At 40.5% G+C, this 20,925-nt stretch overlaps 1 protein-coding gene across 13 annotated transcripts in view; it reads right to left on the minus strand.

Moving 5' to 3' along the window:
• Window positions 1–20,925, minus strand: part of PUM1 (pumilio RNA binding family member 1) — a 127,765-nt gene that overhangs the window by 80,570 nt on the left and 26,270 nt on the right. For all 13 annotated transcript variants that reach the window (XM_040619158.1, XM_040619157.1, XM_040619155.1 and 10 more), the window contains one exon: window positions 5,488–5,556. In XM_040619158.1, the coding sequence (XP_040475092.1) occupies window positions 5,488–5,556 (69 nt within the window). The remainder of the gene's footprint in view (window positions 1–5,487; window positions 5,557–20,925) is intronic.

Consider the following 20,925-nt stretch of genomic DNA (forward strand, 5'->3'; position numbering starts at 1 on the left):
GGTCTGGCTATGTTTTCTCTGAAGTAAACACTTCAATAGCAAGATACCAAAAATGCCCAACAACCAGATGGTATTAATACAAGGTTCAAGAAAGTAGGCAGATTTATCATTCCTATCCATACTCAAAGTTACATTTTGGAGAAAAAAGGATTCATTACACTGCTGATCAGGTGTTTTTACATTAAAATATCAAAGGCTTTATTAATTTTCTTCCCTTCTGCAAGAAAGGGTGCATGATTTTGCTGGCAGACGATGTATCTCCTTTCCAAAATTCAATCCACTTTGGAGTCAACTGAGTTACTCTTATGGGACTCAAGTAGCAAGAAGCTGCCAGCGTAAGGTAGCCCTTCTTGGGCTGTAAATCCTAAAAGTACTTTTAGCCAGCCAAAAAGCCTCTAATTCTATGAGCCATTCTGTCTGCCATGATGGAAAGATATGGAAAAGAACTTAAAAGACTTGGTATCCACATCGCGTTTCCACTTGCCCTGATTTCAGAATTAGCACCCAAGAGCCCTTAGGGATAGATACTAGGGATAGATACTTAGACAGCTACACACTGGTACATGAGTCACTTAGAAAACCCAGTGAAAAGTTACTGAACCTCTGCATCACAAGGGGGAAGTCACTCTAAAAAGACATCTTTTAGATGCCCTCTGGCATATCTTAGAAAAAGCAGAACTATTCCTCTTTTCTATCCTTTTAAAGATAGAGAAATAAGGATAAACTCCAAAATCTTAAGACTTGAAAGAGTCCTGGGAAACTAGTGCAACATCTTTGTCTTACAGATGGAAAAAAGCAAAGTCCAAAGATGAACGTCTGAGCCAAGGCTGGACTGGCTTCAGAGTTCTGGTCCAGAGAGATCTCTATCTGCCAAGTTATAACTTTCTTTGAGTGAGGAGCTCTCCAACTCTCCAAATCACTACCAAATTCCTCCCTCTACTAGCCATTCTGCTATTTTACACTTACAGAGAGAATCCCTATGTAATGTCTAATGAGAATCTGTAGCTGTATTTTAAATATATCTCACCTTATTCTACTTCCAGGGAACGTGATAGGTTTCATTATGTCTCCACATACAAGAGCACTTGCCAGATCTCCTTCCTCAGGTTTACACACTTGGCTATTGTAAGTTTTTCTATCGCTTCAGTTTTCTAAAACAAAGATGAAGGGCCACATATCTAAATACATTCCATTTATTCCTGAAATAATCACTACTATCTTAACGTCCCTGAAAGTGGTCGAATTTCCTACATGTAAAACATTAAGGAATCTTAAACAGAAAAAGTCTTCAGTTTTTAAAAATCAGAAAACCAATTATGCAGCAGAAGGTGCCTTTTCTGCCAACAGCTCTCCTCTTGGCAAATCCATCCTTTTTTAGGACACAGAAAGTAGTAACGTTGCTGCCCTCCCACAGGTGGAGCAAATAAGTCCTACAAGATCCTAACCAAACCAACGCAGAAACCAAGTCCAGTAACCCAAGGTTAGTGAGCCTTCCTCAGTACTACAAAGATACACTCTTAAATATTCAACTAACAGACTCATCTTTTCACGTGTCAATTTAAAAAGCTGCTCCAAGATGTGCCTTTAAATTTTCACACTACAACTTTAAGCTGAATGAAAGTGGTCAGCAAGGAGAATAGCTAAAATATTTGAAAATAATTTCTGGCCCTACTCCAAAGACATTTTACTATCTCCTTTTTTATGTTAACTTTCAAGAATAAGAGGTAAGTAAAGCACTTGCATTGTGAGTCCTTCAGCTAAGAACAACTATACTTCAGAAACCAGCAAGGTTTAAGGAGATCGTTTTAAGTAGCCACTTCTTAGCAAGATTTCAACTAAGAAATGCTCTAAATTTTGCAAAGTGACACCAAGAGGCTAGTATTGGCTTTGATGAAAAAAATGTTAACAAGAGCCACGCAGCACTAATTTTAACAAAGATCAATTACTCTGAATGGAGTCAACTCTCTTTCAATTTCAAAGGTCCACACATTCTTGATGTAGCTATTGTTTACCGTAATGAGGACTCACACAAGCACAAGCACACATACACACCCACACCAGTACACATGTAAGTGTAGCAAAAATACACTGCACCTGGCTGAAAAGTCAATGCAATTTACTTCAAATTTTAGTGTTTACATGGATAAAGACTATATTCATACACACCCCCTCTCCCAGATATGTTTCACTGCTTAAACGGAAGGAAACTTAATGAAGTTAAACTAATTAGAAGCTGTGCTTTATATTATAAAAGCTTATTAATTCTTCATTTCTCTTTTGCAGTTCTCCCTTGTAATGCTGGAAAAAAAAAAATTCTCCCATCTTGCACCCCTACATACCCTAACTAAACCAAAAAAATGTTTCCCAAGTCTTAGACTCTTCCATTTAAGTATCACAAACTACTCTGGCCGATACTGATCACTCCCTTCTCTAAATTCGAACCATACATAGGAAATACTGTACATTCTTTCTGTTGTCATACATATTCACTGCCTCCTTGACTAGGTAGAGTTCCTTGAGCATAGAAACCTCACTCTACGCTTAGTTTGTCTCCTTTGTGCCTAAACAGGTTATGCTTTTAAAAAATAGGGGCACCAATGGGGCACCTGGGTGGCTCAGTCAGTTAAGCATCTGACTCTTGATTTCAGTTCAGGTCATGAACTCGGGTCCTGAGATCAAGCCCTGCCTCAGGTTCCATGCTCAGCTCAAGTCTGTTTGTCCCTCTCCCTCTGCTCCTCCCCCAGCTTGCAAGCCTGCATGCGCACTGCCTCTCAAATAAATAAATAAAATCTTTTAAAAAATAAAATAAAATTTAAAAAGTAGGGGCGCCTGGCTGGCTCAGTCAGTAAAGGTTGTGACTCTAGATCTTGGGGGTCATGAGTTCCAGCCCCACACTGGGGGGTAGAGTTTGCTTTAAAAAAAAATAAAATAACTTCAGGGGCGCCTGGGTGGCTCAGATGGTTAAACATCTGCCTTCACCTCAGGTCATGATCTCCAGGTCCTAGGACTGAGCCCTCCATCAGGCTCCCAGCTCAGCGGGGAGTCTGCTTCTCCCTCTCCCTCTGCCTCTGCCTCCCCTTGCTTGTGCTCTCTCTCTAATAAATAAATAAAATCTTTAAAAAAATAAAATTTAAAAAAATTTTAAAATTTAAAAAATGACTTCAGTGTCTATATTTTTGGGAGGGACGCATATTAGGCATCTTTTTAAATCCTCCCTCAAAATATCAATTTTTATGCAGCTTACCAAGATGAGATTTTTACCATCAATTATTTTACAAGTATTGGCTTCATTTACTCTAAGGAAACATGCTTTGGAGAGGAAGCCAGGTCAGAATCCCAAGCTCCATCATATGTGCTCTTGGGCAAATTAATTCATATATCTCAGCCTTTCTTTATCTGGTCCATCCTGATAGAGTTATTGATGAGACAATGCATGCAGACTCCTTAGCACCTGTGGAATACATTGTCAGCAAATGGTAGTTATTGTTACTCTTATGAATAAATAATGAGGAATGAAGAAGGAAGAGTAACACTGCATTACTGCTAGAATATACTTCGGTTATCTACATATGCTTACATCCAGGTCTGAGGAATTATATAGATACCAAAAAAAAAAATAACATTTCTAACAAAAGTAAGAGTGAGATTTGGAAACCTTAAGGGAAAAAGGCATTTTTAGAAGGAAAAAATGACTTAAAAAATATTACTGTCATCATTTAAATAAAATCAACTTTCTATTCAATTCTGTTTACTATTCTTCAATTAGACTTAAGCCTTTAGAGATTATAAAGTATTGTGTACAAAACAGCAAAAGTCATTACTTTATTTTGTATAATTAATTTTTAAGGGGCGCCTGGGTAGCGCAGTCGTTAAGCGTCTGCCTTCGGCTCAAGGAGTGATCCCAGCCTTCAGGGATCGAGTCCCACATCGGGCTCCTCCGCTGGGAGCCTGCTTCTTCCTCTCCCACTCCCCCTGCTGTGTTCCCTCTCTCGCTGGCTGTCTCTCTGTCACAAAATAAATAAAATCTTTAAAAAAAATTAATTTTTAAAACCTGGGATTAGATTTTTGGTACAGTGGACCAGGCTAAAATCACAAGATAAAACATGGTTTCACCTCTATACTCAGAATCGGATTCATCTGTTAACTTTCTGTTCAAATTTTGCTTCAAAAGCTAATTGAAAAAAAAATCTCATCCCCAATAACCATATACGGTTTATTAGGCAGGTACAGGAGACATAAAGCCACCTACTTATCTTCTCTTAAAGCTCTAGCGTAAAAACAAGAACAGGCCCAAAACCCATAAACTCAAGATGACAGGACACTGGGACTCTGACCACAAGATGACTCAGAAAAGTTGGAAACAAAATCTTACAACACAGGAAGCAGGACTCTCAAAACCAAAAATGCCTAACCACAAAGGCAGTCAATGAATATTTACTACAAATCAGGAGAAGAATTATCTTAATTTTGAATCCTCAGAACCTAGCACAGTGCCTGGATCAAAGAGTATTTGCTAAATCAAAGAACAAATGTATTTAATGATTGGTAAAAAAGAGAATCCAGAATACAGCTATTCTCCCTCCTTTAAAACATTAAAATATATGTGGGAGGTATTAAATATTGGATATGCAAAAAATAAAACAGAAGAAAAAAACCTACAGTTAATCTCCAGAACAAGAGAACCACAAGCATATGCCCCCAGCTTGAGAACCTGTAACACCTCTGCTAATTCAAACTGTATGTTCTAGCTTATCATCGATACATTCTTATCGTCAACAACTAGAATCACCACAAGTCAGCTGTACTTTATACTCCCATTTCTTTTAGAATCATGGCACTCTTCCCTATCCATGTTTGGGTGATAATAAATTTTATTCTTGCAAATTTTAAACATTATAAACAAACCAAAATTCTTGTTCTGTAATTCTACACAGGTAAGGGAGGACTGACTGAGGCCTCTACCTCTGGAATTATTTCACCAGAAATCTAACAACTTCCTCTTCATAATGGAGCTCTAAACAACCTCCTCAGAAAATGGCACGACTCTAAAAATAGGTTATCAACATGTTCTGATTAGCGGCCAATCTAAGACTCCCCTCCACTGTAAAAAGAACCTAGCAACTGGATGATGAGGCAAAAAAAAAAATAAAAATAAAAAATAAAAGGACATCTGATGCATATAAAATTATTCTGTAAAATTTTAAAGCCTCAATTTACAACTGACTGGTTAATATAATCGTCAATAATTTGTGCTCATGTTTTGGTTGCTTTTGTTTTGTTTTTAAGACATTAGGGTAAGGTTAACATGCTTCCTATAATGAGATCACTTTGGCAAAATTCTGCAATATCCCACCCCTATCATGAGGACGGCAACAAGGAAAAGCAAGCACGTACTTCTGGAGACTAGATTCAGACACATTTGATGAAAGACAGCTCCAAACTTCCCGTAAAAACAGTCCCACTTTTCTGACACACCAGTTCACTTACCTCTCCCATCGCTCTTCCCTCCAGAGCAAGTGCTTGAAAATCATGATTCAGTTCATCCATAGAACGTACCTATCATTCAAAATAGAGAAGGGAAAAACCTCAAGTTAGCATCTTGAACTTCACATACACACTAAACACAACTGAAAGGCTTTTCTATGTTTACTTTCAGATACTGACAAAGACAGTAACAATAATCAAGTGACTGACATTAAATATTCACTTACCTTTAATCATCAGGGTTCAGAGCCAATGACCCCTGTTTTCTCCCCTCCCGTTCCCCTTTTTTTTCAAAACATGAAAAACACATAATCCAGAAAAAGAAAAAGCATATTCTATCACAAAAGAATTGTTAACTATTTTTCATACATTTTACTTTAATAAGACCAATATGCTGAAGGGCAATGACATACGATTAGTGACCTGAACATGGCTACAGACTCAGGCCACAGTGCTTGCCCCCAACTGCAAACAGCAAGGAGAAACCAGGCGACTCATCTGATCCGACCCAGTTTTCTTTGATAAACCTCAAGGAAAGGTGCTACAAACTATATAATGGAGTGCCCCAACATTTCTCCATGTTGAAAATCTCTGGGGGTTCCTGGGATCTCAACTCAAGGCGGAAAAAAAACTTCACATATCACAAGAATCCCTTCAAACTCCACCCATCATTAAATGTACTACCCACATCATAACAATCTTTCCAGACTTCAATTAACTCATCTCTAAGGTTGTTTCTACAAGGTAAGGTTAGATCAAGGATGAAGTGTGAAACAGTTCAGAGTTCACTCAATAGTTCAATCATAATTCAAAAACCTTGTGTTGTCCAATATTCTATTAGCCCTCTCAGTTACCAGAGGCAAGCCATCCCTGCTGCCTGAGGCTAGAGGACAGTCGCTTGTTTATTCAAGAGGAAGTCTCCTCTGCCTATTGCAAAAAGACGGCAGCCCAGTGCCTGAAGGGGGAATCTCCCAAACCCCCTCATCTGACCATTGCTACCTCCTATAATAGGTATACAACTACCGGCAGTGGGTACACACAAAGGAGGTGAGGCTAAGGCCAGCCAGGGAGAGGGATGTGTGCGGAGAGCACGACCTGGAATACGAGTAGGAGAACCAATTCAAGGATTTTATTAACAGCTTCCTGTTTATCACCCAATAATCCTAATTTGACTAAACTGACACCACATAAAAATACAGTTGCATTGCTGTTTTAAATTGTATATTTTCAAAATCCAGAGCTGTTACATGCCATGAAACGACATACTGTTGTCACTAAGACAACTCAGCTTTGGGATGCCTGCTAAAAATGCAAATTGCTAAAATTCAAAATGAAGCTAAAATTCAGCCCAGTGAGAACAGAGAGACATAGAGACAAAGCTTTTTACTGTGATAAAACCGTTTCAAAGGGCCTTGAAACAGAAGCTATGAACACATTACAAGGTGTTTCCATTACTTAGGTAAACACACTGAATGAGCTCCTAAACTATAGGTAGTAACGGTAAGGGGAGGCAGGGAAGGGGATAAGGACAGGATATTAGCTGGAAAACTACAAATGTCAGATGAAATTATTTTGAACCTTCAGGCCAGAGTTAACATTTACAAAGTACGTAAATCAAATGCATAAAAACTCTTTATCTAGCTCTTTCTGTGGAATCTAATCATATGTTTAAGTAGAGCTAGGCATTTCTTGAAAATCCAAAAATCTACAAAGAGTTTTAACCAAAAATGTTGGAAATTCTATTTATATTTCCCAAGGAAAAAGTAGGAGTAGTAAGGGAAGGTACCGAACATGCAGTATGCATATTTAGGTCATCATCACGAACAGTTGTCAAAGCGATCGATCGTTCCCATTTAAAAGATGAGAGGGGCGCCTGGAGTCGGTTAAGCCTCTGTACTCTTGGTTTCGGCTCAGGTCAGGATCTAGATCAGCCCTACATGAAACTCCATGCTCAGAGGGACTATGCTCAAGATTTTCTCTCTCTCCCCCTCTCCTTCTGTCCCTCCCCTCACTGTCTCTCTCCCTCTAAAAATAAGTAAAATCTTTAAAAAAAAAAAAAAAAAGATGAGAAAACTAAGCCTCTGAGAAATGCCCTTCCCAACTATTGTTAAGAGGAAAGAGCACTTAAATGGCACTGCCAGAATCTAACTCCAGGTCTTCCAATTCATAAAGCAATGTCCTTCCTCTGTCACCAAGGCTGCCTCCAAGGCAGCCACAGGAAGTTTCCACCCACAGATAAAAGTGCCTTCCCTTTCTGCCTGGGTTTTGAGGAGTATGCTCTCTTGGTCTTTTTGCCTTTGCTTTCCCGGGTCTCTCTCCTCCCCCCACCTTCAAAGTCTGCCCATCCTGCCCTTGGAACAATTTCCATTTTCTATATGATCTTCCCATCTATCTATCTCTCTCTCTACCCCTCTCTCTCCTTATTATCTAATATCCTAGCTTGCTCAGGTCTTCTCTCTCCCTCTCTTCTACTCTCTTTTCTCCTCCTCCAGTCCTCCCTCTCTCCAGGGGTCCCCTCTGCCTCCCCCACAGGATGAACACTCCTCCTCTTCCTTCTGTGTATTCCCTCCTAACTCCTGTAGACGCTGGTGAGAAGAAGCCTCACCCTCCAAAGTTGCTGTGCTAGTCCATTATAAACCATTTGCCCACAGGTGAATAGAGCAGATAAACCAAATCATTCTCACAAAAGTGTTTTTAACTAGTCAGGAACTTACTGTTTATAATAGGAGCTATACCTGGTATGGTCATCGACACCAGACAAACTCTCCATACAAATTCTTCCTTAGAAACAAAACTAATGACCAGAGGAAGATGCTCAAGGAGTTCAGAGAAATCAAAGAACAGAAATATTTTAGGCAGGTAACAAAGAAGCCCTTTCTATCATAAAGGAGAAAAGGTGGCTATAAATTATAATCAGAGTAAATGCGCCTATCACAACAGAACAATCTTCTCCACTTCCCGTGCTCTACCTCCCCTTTCTCTAGTATTTAATTTGAGTGCCAGGTTCATGTTGATTTCTAGCACTACTAATTCCTTTTCCACTTTTGCTAAATGTCTGTAAGACGCCCTTCTTTCCACTAACTGATCTTCCCTATCTCCTCTGGTTTCACCAATTTATTTCCTACTTTTCCTCTTTTGGCTATTTGCCAGTAACATGTAACTTTCTCAAAATCCTCCAAAACTTTCTCTACCGCTGCCCCGCCCCACAAAGGCTTCTCCTGCTCACTTTACTAAAGAGGCAAAGCAAGATAAGCACTTTACTGCCTGACCTACCTTTATATTCCTACCTTCGTCACACCATAGATACCATCCATATACATACCCTATGCTTCTGAGTTTTCCTTCCACTCCCCAGATCCCAGAACTTTCTTCTGTAAGCCTCAACAGCTGCCTCCTCCTCTCAGGGACCCTGTCCTAACCAGAGCTATAATGTAGCAAATTCAGCTGCATGTTTTACCACACAGGAAGTTATAAGATCAAAAGAGATAAACCCAGAACTATATATATATATCACACTCGGAAAAATAAAAATTAAGCCAAAGTAGCACCGTATAAATCTTTATTTAAAAAAAAACATCGTAAATTACCTGCCCTTTCTGATGAGGGAGCAGAAGACTAGCTGAAAACAAAGCATAAGCCTACACCCGCAACTTCCCCCACCTCCCCACTCCTAGGTGGCACTGTGTGACATTCTTCTAGGAATCTCCCGACTGTTTTAAAGTTAATACTTTGCTAGAGGGGAAAACAACCTTAACTTGACAATGTCAAGGCCTCCGGTATCTTGTAGGTATCATTTTTTGTTAATATTTTATTTATTTATTGAGAGAGAGAGAGCACGAGTACAGGCAGGGGGAGTGGCAGAGCAAGAGGGAGAACCAGGCTCCCCACCGCGCAGAGCAAGGTGGCCCAAAGTACATATCTTGTAGGTCGGTTCTCTTTAGCATATGAAAGTACTTTTGAAACCTCCCTTTTTCTTACTTCCCCCAACTCCCGAGTATATAACCACCACTCATCAAACTCTCCGTGCACAGCTCTTTCTGCCCACTCATCTTGTCCGTTGTGCTTTAATAAACCACTATTTTGCACCAAAGATGTCTCAAGAATTCTTTCCTGGTTGTCGGCTCCAGACCTCACCCCACCGAACCTCACCTATATTCCAAAACCACATCATATGGCGCCCGAACGTGGGGCTCTGAGTCTTCACATCTGGACTCAGCTTCGGTGCAAACTTGGTAAGTACTTTCTTTTCCTTTACTCTCATTTCAGGAGGCAAATTTGCTTGCTAGAGGGGAAAACCACCTTAACTTGACAAAGGCAAGGCCTCTGGTATCTTGTAGGTCGGCCCTCTTCATCATAAAGTTCTTTTGAAACCTCCCCTTTCCTTACTTCCCCCAACTCCCAAGTATATAATCAGCCACTCTTCAAGCCCCTATTGCAGCCGTTCTTTCTGCCCACGGGTCCTGTGCCCCTTCTTTAATAAACCACCATTTTGTACCAAGGACGTCTCAAGAGTTCTTGGTCATCGGCTCCTCTTGGTAGTTGGCTCCAGACCTCGCCCCACCGAATTTCACCTATATTCCAAAACTGCATCAAGAAGAGCACCCCCTGGACTTAACACCACCCACTCCAGATTTTCCCACCAGTGTCTCAGGTAAAAACTGAAAATGGGGTGGACCGAGGTGGATTTTTTATTTAATTTTAATTTAAGTTTGTTGGTTTAATTAAGGTAGACATGTCTTTAAAGTTATCAGCATTAAATATAAAACTTTAATTCTATGAAGGTTTGCTGAAGGTCAAACTTGTTGCAATTTGTTAGCAAAAAGATGACTTAAAATGATGGTTAATCTTGTCTGAGTCAAAGTTTTCATGGGTAACTGTTAAGATAGCTTTTGGTAACCTAAAACTTTAAAGTTTTGCTTGGATGATAAATGGGATTGAATTCGTTGGAAATCTAGGTCTTTTCCAAATAGGATAAAAGCATTAATTAATGTAGGGTTGTGCTTTTGACTTCTTATTGAAAGAAGCTAAGAATATTTGGGTCTGTTGGTAAACATGCTTTGTGCTTAACTGATTTCACAAATTTGCCCTCTTAAAGTTTTGGTGTAACAGTTCATAATTCGTTACTATTAGTTTTCACTGGAGACTTAGATTCTAGGCATGTTGCAAAATTCTGCTAAATGTAATGAAGACTGGTGGGAAGGGAAACAACTCTGTATGTAGAAAAGTAGGAGAGGAGATACGTAAGATACAAGGAACAGGAAGGCATTTTTGTTGAAGGTAAAAGAAGGTAATTTTGTCCTAAATAAGATGGTTGTTTGGAAAGAAACGGCTTGGGACAGAATCTGAACACAAAGCAAAGTTGTAGAAGATTTGTGATGGGAAATCTTTGGAAAGGAATTTTAGGTGTGGTCAGAACAGATTTAAGATTAAAATAAAGGGATTTTAAAAGTACAGTTAGGTGTGGTCAGAACAGACTAAGATTTAAAAAAAGGGATTTTAAAAGTACAGTGGTACAAGATTGAAATTCTCTCCGTTCAAAGTTTTCTTGAATCGTTGGTCTGCTCGTAATAAGAAAATGTAAAAACGAAGGTTTTTTTTCTCTTTTCTCTTAAAACCAGTTTCTATGTCTTGCCTTTATGAGGTCTTTGACGATCCCTGATCCTATTTAGGCATGTGCTTTATTTTTTTTTTTAAGATTTATTTATTTATTTATTAGAGAGAGAGAGACAGCCAGCGAGAGCGGGAACACAAGCAGGGGGAGTGGGAGAGGAAGAAGCAGGCTCCTACTGGAGGAGCCTGATGTGGGGTTCGATCGAAACGCCAGGATCGAAAAGCCAGGATCACGCCCTGAGCCTAAGGCAGACACTTAACGACTGAGCCACCCAGGCGCCCCTAGGCATGTGCTTTAAAACATTCTAAGGTTTTAACAAACTTCCCCAAGATTTAAATCATGAACAGTCTAATTAGGCTTGTTTGTTCGGTATGTTACCTTCTGTTAGAAGATCATCATCACTCAATATTTATATTACTGAAGTGTTAAACGTGTCACAGAAATAAGTGGATTTCCTTGCCAGTTATATTGTAACCTCCCCTCAGATTTTTAACCATGTCCATTTCTGAGTTTTTGTCATTTATAGTTACTGTTCTTACTCTCTTGTAAAATGTTTCATCTTCAAGGAGATTCATATAAAGGACTTTTAGGGACAAATACAGGTATTCAATATCTTTAAAATCCTAAAACTGAAATGATTAAGAATTTCCAGAATGAACTAAAACTGCATTTAAACAAGAATTAGTAACACATGACTAAATGAACTAAAAGATTATAGTTTTTGTGACTCTTGTTTAAAACACTGCTGGTTCTCTAATGTTTACTCTTCCAGATAAAAGAAACTTTCTCTTAAGATAACTATAACTTAACAAAGTGAGATAAAAGTATTCATTTGTAAACAAACTGAAGCATTTAACATCTATCTAAACCCTCTGAAATTCAAAAGGTTCTGTAAGTATTTTCTTCCATGGCAATGAATAGTCATTTGCGTAACTTACAATAAGAATCTATTTTCCTTGTAACAGGGATGCACTTGGAAATGTTGGTTATTTTAGTAAGGCTTTGACTGGAATGTTGTATTTGAGAGAGACATGCACAGACTCTGGTCATATGACCAAACAGCTGTAAGGAACTAATAAGGTTGACTTGATGAAACCTGGAGCCATTAAGCCTCTTGGAAATGCTGGCCAGATACCTTGCTTACAGAGTTCCCAACAGCCTCACCAGGTGAGTAAAGACTGTCACTTCCTGGCAGGTGCAGGAACCTCAGGATATATTGGGGACGTCATGAAGAGGAATCTGCCCACATCTGCAAGTATTATAGGCACGTCTGATGGCAAGTACTTGGCTTGGCTTCTGGCCTGGAGAGGCTACTGAAATGAAAGTTCAACCTAGAGATTACAAAAGTTCCAGCAAAGCAGATTCTAAAAGATGTGTATGGGGGTGCTGGGTGGCTCAGTCATTAAGCGTCTGCCTTCGCACCAGGGCGTGATTCTGGCATTCTGGGATCAAGCCCTGCATCAGGCTCCTCCACTGGGAACCTGTTTCTTCCTCTCCCACTCCCTCTGCCTGTGTTCCCTCTCTTGCTGGCTGTCTCTCTCTGTCAAATAAATAAAATCTTTAAAAATAAATAAACAAAAATAAAAGATGTGTGTGATCAATCGTTCTTGCTGAGCTTATGTAAACAGTCAGGCCAAGTCTGGTTTACAAGTCTGTTAAGTGTCTTGCAAACATTAGTCTTGATTTGGCTATCTCTGAAAATGAGGGCTATTTTAGAGAGAAAGATGATGTTTCAATAACCCACCTTTGTGGAGGTTAAGTCCTAGTTTTGAATGTCCTTAAATGCTGTTTGCTAAGCTAGACAACTTGAGGTATAGCTTTTCTATTTCCACACAACAGCTCATGTATAGGCAATCTTTGCTGCTGCTTATGTGGGGATAACAGGACCCCGTGGGCATATCATAATTTAGGATTAATTCCCCAATGATTATATAACTTAACACCTTAACCAATTCTGTGTGGCTGGAATGATGGAAATTTTCCTTAAAAGCCAGAGCATACGCCACTCCATAGGGTTAATTAACTACGAACTACGGAGATACTGGATGACCTCACTTTCTTTGACTGGATTGGATGATGTACTTGAGGATGCTCTTATCTCTTGACAAGTTTTCTCCTACCTGCCAGTAATTCCTTGTAATTAGGATATGATTAAGGCTGGACCTCAAACAAAAAGGGCTTCTTCATGGTTTTGTCCCTCATAGCCTTATTTATCCTACAAGCCACCTCTAGTGAGGTACAACTGCAAACAAAGGCTTTAGCTAAGCACACAACAGCCCTCCCAGTAAAAGGAGCCTCAAAGCTCACTAGGGGACTGTCCCTGACTGTAATGACTTCAGGCTTGAGACCAAAAGCCACCAATAGATTATGCGAAGCCAAGTGACCAGGCAGTGCTTACAGAGGAGGCCTGAAATATATTTAAAACCTGTCAGACTTTAAACCCATGTACCCTTATGCCTGGACCTGACCATTGTACTTCTATAGAGCATAACTGTTCAGGTTATTGATCCTGCTGATTCTAGTCATCCAGATTTAAGATGCCCTTACTAAAACTGCAGACAGTTGGTTTCCTGATGGCAGAAGTTTCATGAAAAAAGGAATAAGAAAATCTGGGTATGCTATAGTGCTCAACTTGTGGTTGGCAACTGCCAAAGTCTTATTCATACTGACTCCAAATAGGCTTCCCTAGTCCTATGGACCCAAAGGCTACGTGACTCTAAATTGTGGCCACGGCTTCCCCTAGGCTGCATAGACTGCTGTACTCTGGGTTTTGCCTGGATGCACAGAGGCATTATTAAAACCATTACTCGGGGCGCCTGGGTAGCGCAGTCGTTAAGCATCTGCCTTCAGCTCAGGGCGTGATCCCAGCGTTTCCGGATCGAGTCCCACATCGGGCTCCTCCACTGGGAGCCTGCTTCTTCCTCTCCCACCCCCCCTGCTGTGTTCCCTCTCTCGCTGGCTGTCTCTCTGTCACATAATAAAATCTTTAAAAAAATAAATTAATTAAATAAAACCATTACCAACCCAGCTAACCTTCCAAATTCAAAATAATAGTGGACATGTTCTGTGTTACATTGGTATGACCACTAGCATCTATTTTGTTGCCTCTCCGAGACGAGGATGTTCGGCACAGGGAAGCTCTGATATGTACATGGTCAAAGCCCTAAATGACACTGAAGATAGCATTCCTAATGCATGAAGCAGATTTACAAAATAGAGTGGCATTAACTGGTTTTCAACTGTTTTAACTGTTGCACAAGGTAGGACCTAAAGTATCATAAAAACAATGCTGTGTATACACTCGGATTACCACAAATATTTCTGGGTTTCTAACCTCAGATTGGTGCTTTAAATGATCTCTTTCCATCACTACTGATAATGGTTAAGTTCCTGGCTTAGTTGACCACCATCTTCCTCTATTAAGGGTCACTTTATTGGACTTGTCATTCTTAGAGACATACTAATCTTAATGTGTTGCCTTTTTCAGCAGCTCTCCACTTGGTGCTGAGACTCCATCCCTAGAATGACTTCAACAAGATGATCCTTGCCAGCCAGAGAGATACCTCCCCTTTTGTAACTCCCCTAATATGTTCGATTGACCCATAGGTAGGGACATCTCTATGTGCCCCTATTCAGCAGGAGGACGTTACAGAAGATGAGACAAAAAACTTAGATTTAAGGGTGAAAATTGTTCAGGGAGGAAATGAGGGCCAGAAGGCTAGCTAAAGACAATGCATAAGCCTACATCTTGTGTGACATTCTCCTAGCAATCCCTGAACAGTCAATACCTTGCTAGAAGAGAAAACATCTTGAAGATCGGTCCTCTTTAGCATATGAAAGTTCTTTTGAAACTTCCTTTTTCCTTACTTCCCCCAGCTCCCGAGAATATAATCACCACTCATTAAGATCCCCGTGCAGCAGCTGCCCGCCTGCCTGCAGGTCCTGTTTTAATAAACCATTTTGCACCAAAAGATGTCTCAAGAATTCTTTCTTGGTTGTCAGCTCCAGACCTCACGCCACTGAACCTCACCTATATTCCAAAACCACATCATTTTCCATCACCCAGAGAACCCCTCCGTATCATAACACAACGTCCCACACAATGAATGACAATCATTTCCTCCTCTTAACTTGAAATAACATCAACTATTTTACAAGTTTGCTGTACTGGTTAGTACTGGTTAAATGGGATGGTTAAATGAGACAAAACGGCCGATACTGGGGCACCTGGTGGCTCAGTCATTAAGCGTCTGCCTTCGGCTCAGGGCGTGATCCCAGCGTTCTGGGATCGAGCCCCACATCGGGCTCCTCTGCTGGGAGCCTGCTTCCTCCTCTCCCACTACTCCCCCTGCTTGTGTTCCCTCTCTCGCTGGCTGTCTCTCTGTCAAATAAATAAATAATCTTTAAAAAAAAAAAAAAGTCCGATACTTAGCAGGCGCTTAATCAATTCTATCCACCTCACACACACTCTGTTTTCAGTGAAATGTCGTCTCCACCCATTCACCCTGTCTTTCCCCACCCCTGGTGGGGGGTTGGTTGTCTCTCCAACAGTGCATTAGAAGTACCTAGATGTGGGACGTCTGGGTGGACCCAGTGGGTTAAGAATCCAACTCTGATTTTGGCTCAGGAGACTGAGCCTCCCACCCCCAATTTAGCATTTCAAAGCACATCCATTTCTCAATTTCCAACTAAATCAATTCAGAGCAACTTCCATTCTCATCCCTTCAGAAACTGGGGGGGGGGGGGATCACTGGCAAAATCTCAGTAAAGTTACCTTCTACAATTCATTCCTGAACTGCCCCTGCCATTATTGGTCTCCTGATTCTCCTACCTCACCATTTAGGTGTTTGTCTCTTTGCCAGCCAACACTGCAGTCATGGGGGGTAAAAAAGAGACTCAGGCACAAATGTAAGAAGTTCATGATCCAAATATTACGAGTTATAATTTACCAGTTTTTCAAGCAGCTATTATTGAACAAAAACAGCGGAATGAAGCAGATACCAGTAGACCATGCAGTCCAGAATAAAAGACCTAAAAAAACAAGTTGTTGGGTTCTTGGCACTTTGGTAGCATTCCTGTCCCTTAACTGTTCAGTGTCCCTTTAAAATGAATGTCCCTTTACTTGAACCACTTTGACCGGTTCTCCATTGCTTATACAGAAGACCCAAACTCAGACACAAGGGTATCACTGAGTTGATATTTATTGAATCACACTGGAAGTTTATATTTTAATAAAGAGTAACTGAGAGCTATATAGTGCACTCAGAATAAATCAATACTTTCTGAACATTCTCTGTAATGGACATGTTTCAAGACACCTGTCTAGAAAGTATAAGTTCATGATTTCCATCACCTCTGGTCACCAACAACTACAGCAAAAAGTATTCCCCTAAATGGCCAAATCACTAGTACCTGGTGAGAAATGATAAACTGACCTACACAGTGTCCTCTGTAAGCATTTGGACCAGATAGCTATGGAGAGAGAGAATGAAGTTCTCTAAATATCTGGCAGTTGTGGCTGTCATTTTCATTCAAGTATAACCGGGTGAATAAGCATAAAACATAAACAGTCAACACAGAGAAAGAATGTGTTGAAAAAAAGCAGAAACAGACTATGGAACCCCTATAGAAACAGCCACCCAGTCAGCACCAAGAAGGTCCACATTTACATTTCCTGCTTAGGAAGTCAGAGAGAATCCCTGCTGTTCTTTCATTTAATGCCCTGAATTTCTGCTGACTAGAACAGATTTCTATGAGACTAAAACTGCCATTACTCAAATATCTGTTAACTACTGAATCTTAAGTTGTCAGGACTGAATCTTAAATTGTCAGATTTTCTCCTCCACAACTACCTTTGTTCTCCTGGAGGATTTTTTGCATAGGCAAGCCTAGATCACGATGGCTCTGTTTCACTAACACAGATCCAGAACAATGGAAGCAGAAGAGCTGGTGCCAAGCACCAATACCAGAAGGAAATACCTGTGAGAAAAACCCAAGCAAAAGCCAGAGAAACTTCAGGGGCACCTGGCTGGCTCAGTCAGTAGAGCATGCGACTCTAGATCTTGGGGTTATTTGAGCTCCACGCTGGGTGTAGAGATTACTTAAAAAAAAAAGAAAAAGAGAAAAAAAAAATCTTGGGCAGGGCGCCTGGGTGGCACAGCGGTTAAGCGTCTGCCTTCGGCTCAGGGCGTGATCCCGGCGTGATGGGATCGAGCCCCACATCAGGCTCCTCCGCTATGAGCCTGCTTCTTCCTCTCCCACTCCCCCTGCTTGTGTTCCCTCTCTCGCTGGCTGTCTCTATCTCTGTCGAATAAATAAATAAAATCTTTAAAAAAAAAAAAAAAATCTTGGGCGCCTGGGTGGCTCAGTGGGTTAAGTGTCTGCCTTCACCTCAGGTCATGATCCCAAGGTCCTGGGATTGGTTCCCACGCCAGGCTCCCTGCTCAGCAGGGAGCCCACTTCTTTCTCTGCCTGCTCTGCCTGCTGCTCGCCCTGCTTGTGCTCTAACAAAATTTTTTTAAAAAATAAAATCATGGGGCGCCTGGGTGGCACAGCGGTTAAGCATCTGCCTTCAGCTCAGGGCGTGATCCCAGCGTTCTGGGATCGAGCCCCACATCAGGCTCCTCGGCTCCTCGGCTATGAGCCTGCTTCTTCCTCTCCCACTCCCCCTGCTTGTGTTCCCTCCCTCGCTGGCTGTCTCTATCTTTGTCGAATAAATAAATAAAATCTTAAGAGAAACCCTGACAGAGTATGTTAAAAGAATATGAGAATTAACCTAATTTGAATTTAACCATTAAGAGAAAGGGGCACCTGGGTGGCTTTGGGTTGAGTGTCTGCCTTCAGCTCAGGGCGTGATCCCAGCGTTCTGGGATCGAGCCCCACATCAGGCTCCTCCGCTATGAGCCTGCTTCTTCCTCTGCCACTCCCCCTGCTTGTGCCCTTGCCCCCCTCCCCCCCATTCGATCTTTAAAAACAAAATCATTAGAAGTCTGTTCTACAACATCTTCTACAACCCTACTACCTGCATTATAAACAATTAACTAATATTTACTGAGACTTACTTTATGTTAGACCAGTCCTATAAATTCTTTATATGCTTTATGGTGTCTTTAACAATCATAATTTGAAAATGCAGGTACTCAGGGTGCCTGGGTGGCTCTGTTAAGTGTCAGACTCTTTTGTTTTGGTTCAAGTCATGTCCTCAGGGTCCTGAGATCAAGACTTGCATCAGGCTCCAAGTTGGGTGTGGAGCCTGCTCGAGATTCTCTCTCCCCTCTTCCCCCAACCCTTCTCAAGGAAGGAAGGAAATGCAGGTACACTTAGGCAGGTACCCACTTCATAAAAAAAATAAAAAAATAAAAAATAAGATTATGTTCCTCAAATAAATGATCATTCTTCTTGACTACTGGGGGAGGGAGAACCTACTCTTTTGGCCTAAGTGGATGCAAACCCTACTGCATGACCTTATTCATGAATGTTTCCATCCTTAGTTTTCGCTGTCAATAACAACACTAAATACCAGCATTTGCTGAGTTTCAAGGCATTGTGCTGCAAAATAGACCTATTCTTCCATTTTATATATGAGGAAAGCTAGGTTCAGTGAAGTAACTTGTGCAAAGTCATACAATGGATCAAGATCAGAAGTGGAATCCAAATTCTGGTCTTTACAACTTCTCTGTTCTCGTCAAAGGCAAGCACAAAAACACATGTGGGTTAAACAGTTGTGCCAGCAACTGATTACTATTAATGATACTGTCTTCAATGATACACAAGGGGGAAATTAAGTCACCACAACAGCCTGGGTCAGAATGAACTTCCACGTCTTTACTATCTATCATAAAGATTGCTGCTGTCATTAGCAATTAAAATAAAAACATTAGAGTTACAGATGACCTAATGTGCCTGTGGCATTCTGCTAAAATGATTAACAGACCCACGTAATAAACTACTATAAGTTACCAAAACTGTTTTGCTACCAGACTATCAGAATATATACACCTCATGTAAATGTCAGCACTTCCTAGACATAAGAGAAAACAATTTAGAAAGTAAAATTTAGAACATGTATTTTCAAAATCATTTAATGATACTAGTGACCTTTAAACACCAAAACCTCAAAACTGCTGGTTCTGCCAGTCTTTTTCTTCTTTATTTCACCGATCATGTTCAAGCTGAAATCAATAATGAGGACTAGGCCATTTTAACTACAAAAGGAACCACTAAAATTGTTACAGAAGAACCTAATTAAAAGTGTAAAACTTAAGATAATGATCAGGGGTGCCTAGCTGGCTCAGTCAGCACACTCTTGATCTCAGGGTTGTGAGTTCGAGCTCCACACTAGGTGCAGAGATTACTTAAAAATATAAAATCTTGAGATGCCTGGATGGCTCCGTTAAGGGTCTGCCTTCGGCTCAGGTCATGGTCTCAGGGTCCTGGGATGGAGCCCTACAGTGGGCTCCCTCTACTCAGTGTGGAGTTGGCTTCTCCCTCTCCCTCTGCCCCCTCATGCAGCAGGCTCTTTCTAGCACTAAAAATCTTTAAAAAAAAAAACACTTAAAAAGATAATCAGCCTTATCTCTATCTGTCTATAAGCTACAGCCAGATATCTAAATGGCATATTCCTGACCATCAAAAGAACAAATTTCAAAAACATAAAAGAGACTCCCATACCACTATATAGATTACATCAAAAAATGTTTATTTGCAAATGGGGAACCAGAAAGTGTTCATTATCAGTAAAAGACTTCATCCTAAAATCAATCTCAAGAGAGGACATGTGGAAAAAATAAAAATCATATGGAAAAAAATAAAAAAAGATAAATGAAGAATACTCATCCAAAAATTCTTAGATCAGGTTGTGGCAAATCTGTTAAGTATCAGGATCTTTTCAAAAAATGAAAATTTAGGCGCCTGGGTGGCTCAGTCATTAAGAGTCTGCCTTTGGCTTGGGTCGGGATCCCAGCATCCTGGGATCCAGCCCCACGTCAGGCTCCCTGCTCCACAGGGAGCCTGCTTCTCTCCAGCTCCCTGTGCTTGTGTGTGTTCTCGCGCTCTCTCTCTCTCTGTCAAGTATTTAACATCACTGGAATCAGGAACAATCCTACCGGCAGAATATTAGACTCTATGTAAAAATGTGAAAGTAACAATCCACAAAAAAGGCACACAACTGGCTTTTCCAAAGTTTTGCTAGTATCAAATGTTCTGAGGTTCACTTTGTCATTCCTGGTGCTAACAGACATGTAAGAGTAGGCATAAAAGGTTTAGAAGAATTTCTACCATTAAGAGTTGTCAAAGAAAAAAATTATGGGCCTACGCAGTTACTGATAAGAATTTCCTATAAATTACAAAACTGATAAGATGTACAACTTATCACCAGTGAAAACTACCAATTTTGGAAAATAAGTTCAAAGGAGAAAACTATCTGCTACAGGGTATGCCTACAGTATCAGTCTCCAGGTAGGAGGAGTACTTAAAAGCCTATCTAATCTGCCGAAGTTCAAAGACCGCGGTGCACAAGTCTTATTACTGCTCTTAACTACTGAAGTAACAACCACTAAGTAAAACTGCACTCTTTTCAATAATGCCATTGTAGCTCACCTCATCTCCCCAAAAGTAACTCCCACAGTATTAAAAACATGACATGCATTACACACAATTATTTGTAATGTGAGAAATTACCCTCAGTCTTAGGAGTGATAAAAATAGCAGAAAGAGGACTTTAGTGCCAGCTTCTTTAAAATGGTTTTTATCCTGCTTAATACTTTGTCAGGCTTTTTAGAGCTTTTCAAGAAAGAAATCTGACAATATGCATTAAGTTTTATAAATGGTCA

Source organism: Ursus maritimus, unplaced genomic scaffold, assembly GCF_017311325.1.
Source record: "Ursus maritimus isolate PB19 unplaced genomic scaffold, ASM1731132v1 scaffold_32, whole genome shotgun sequence".
Lineage (NCBI taxonomy): Eukaryota > Metazoa > Chordata > Mammalia > Carnivora > Ursidae > Ursus > Ursus maritimus.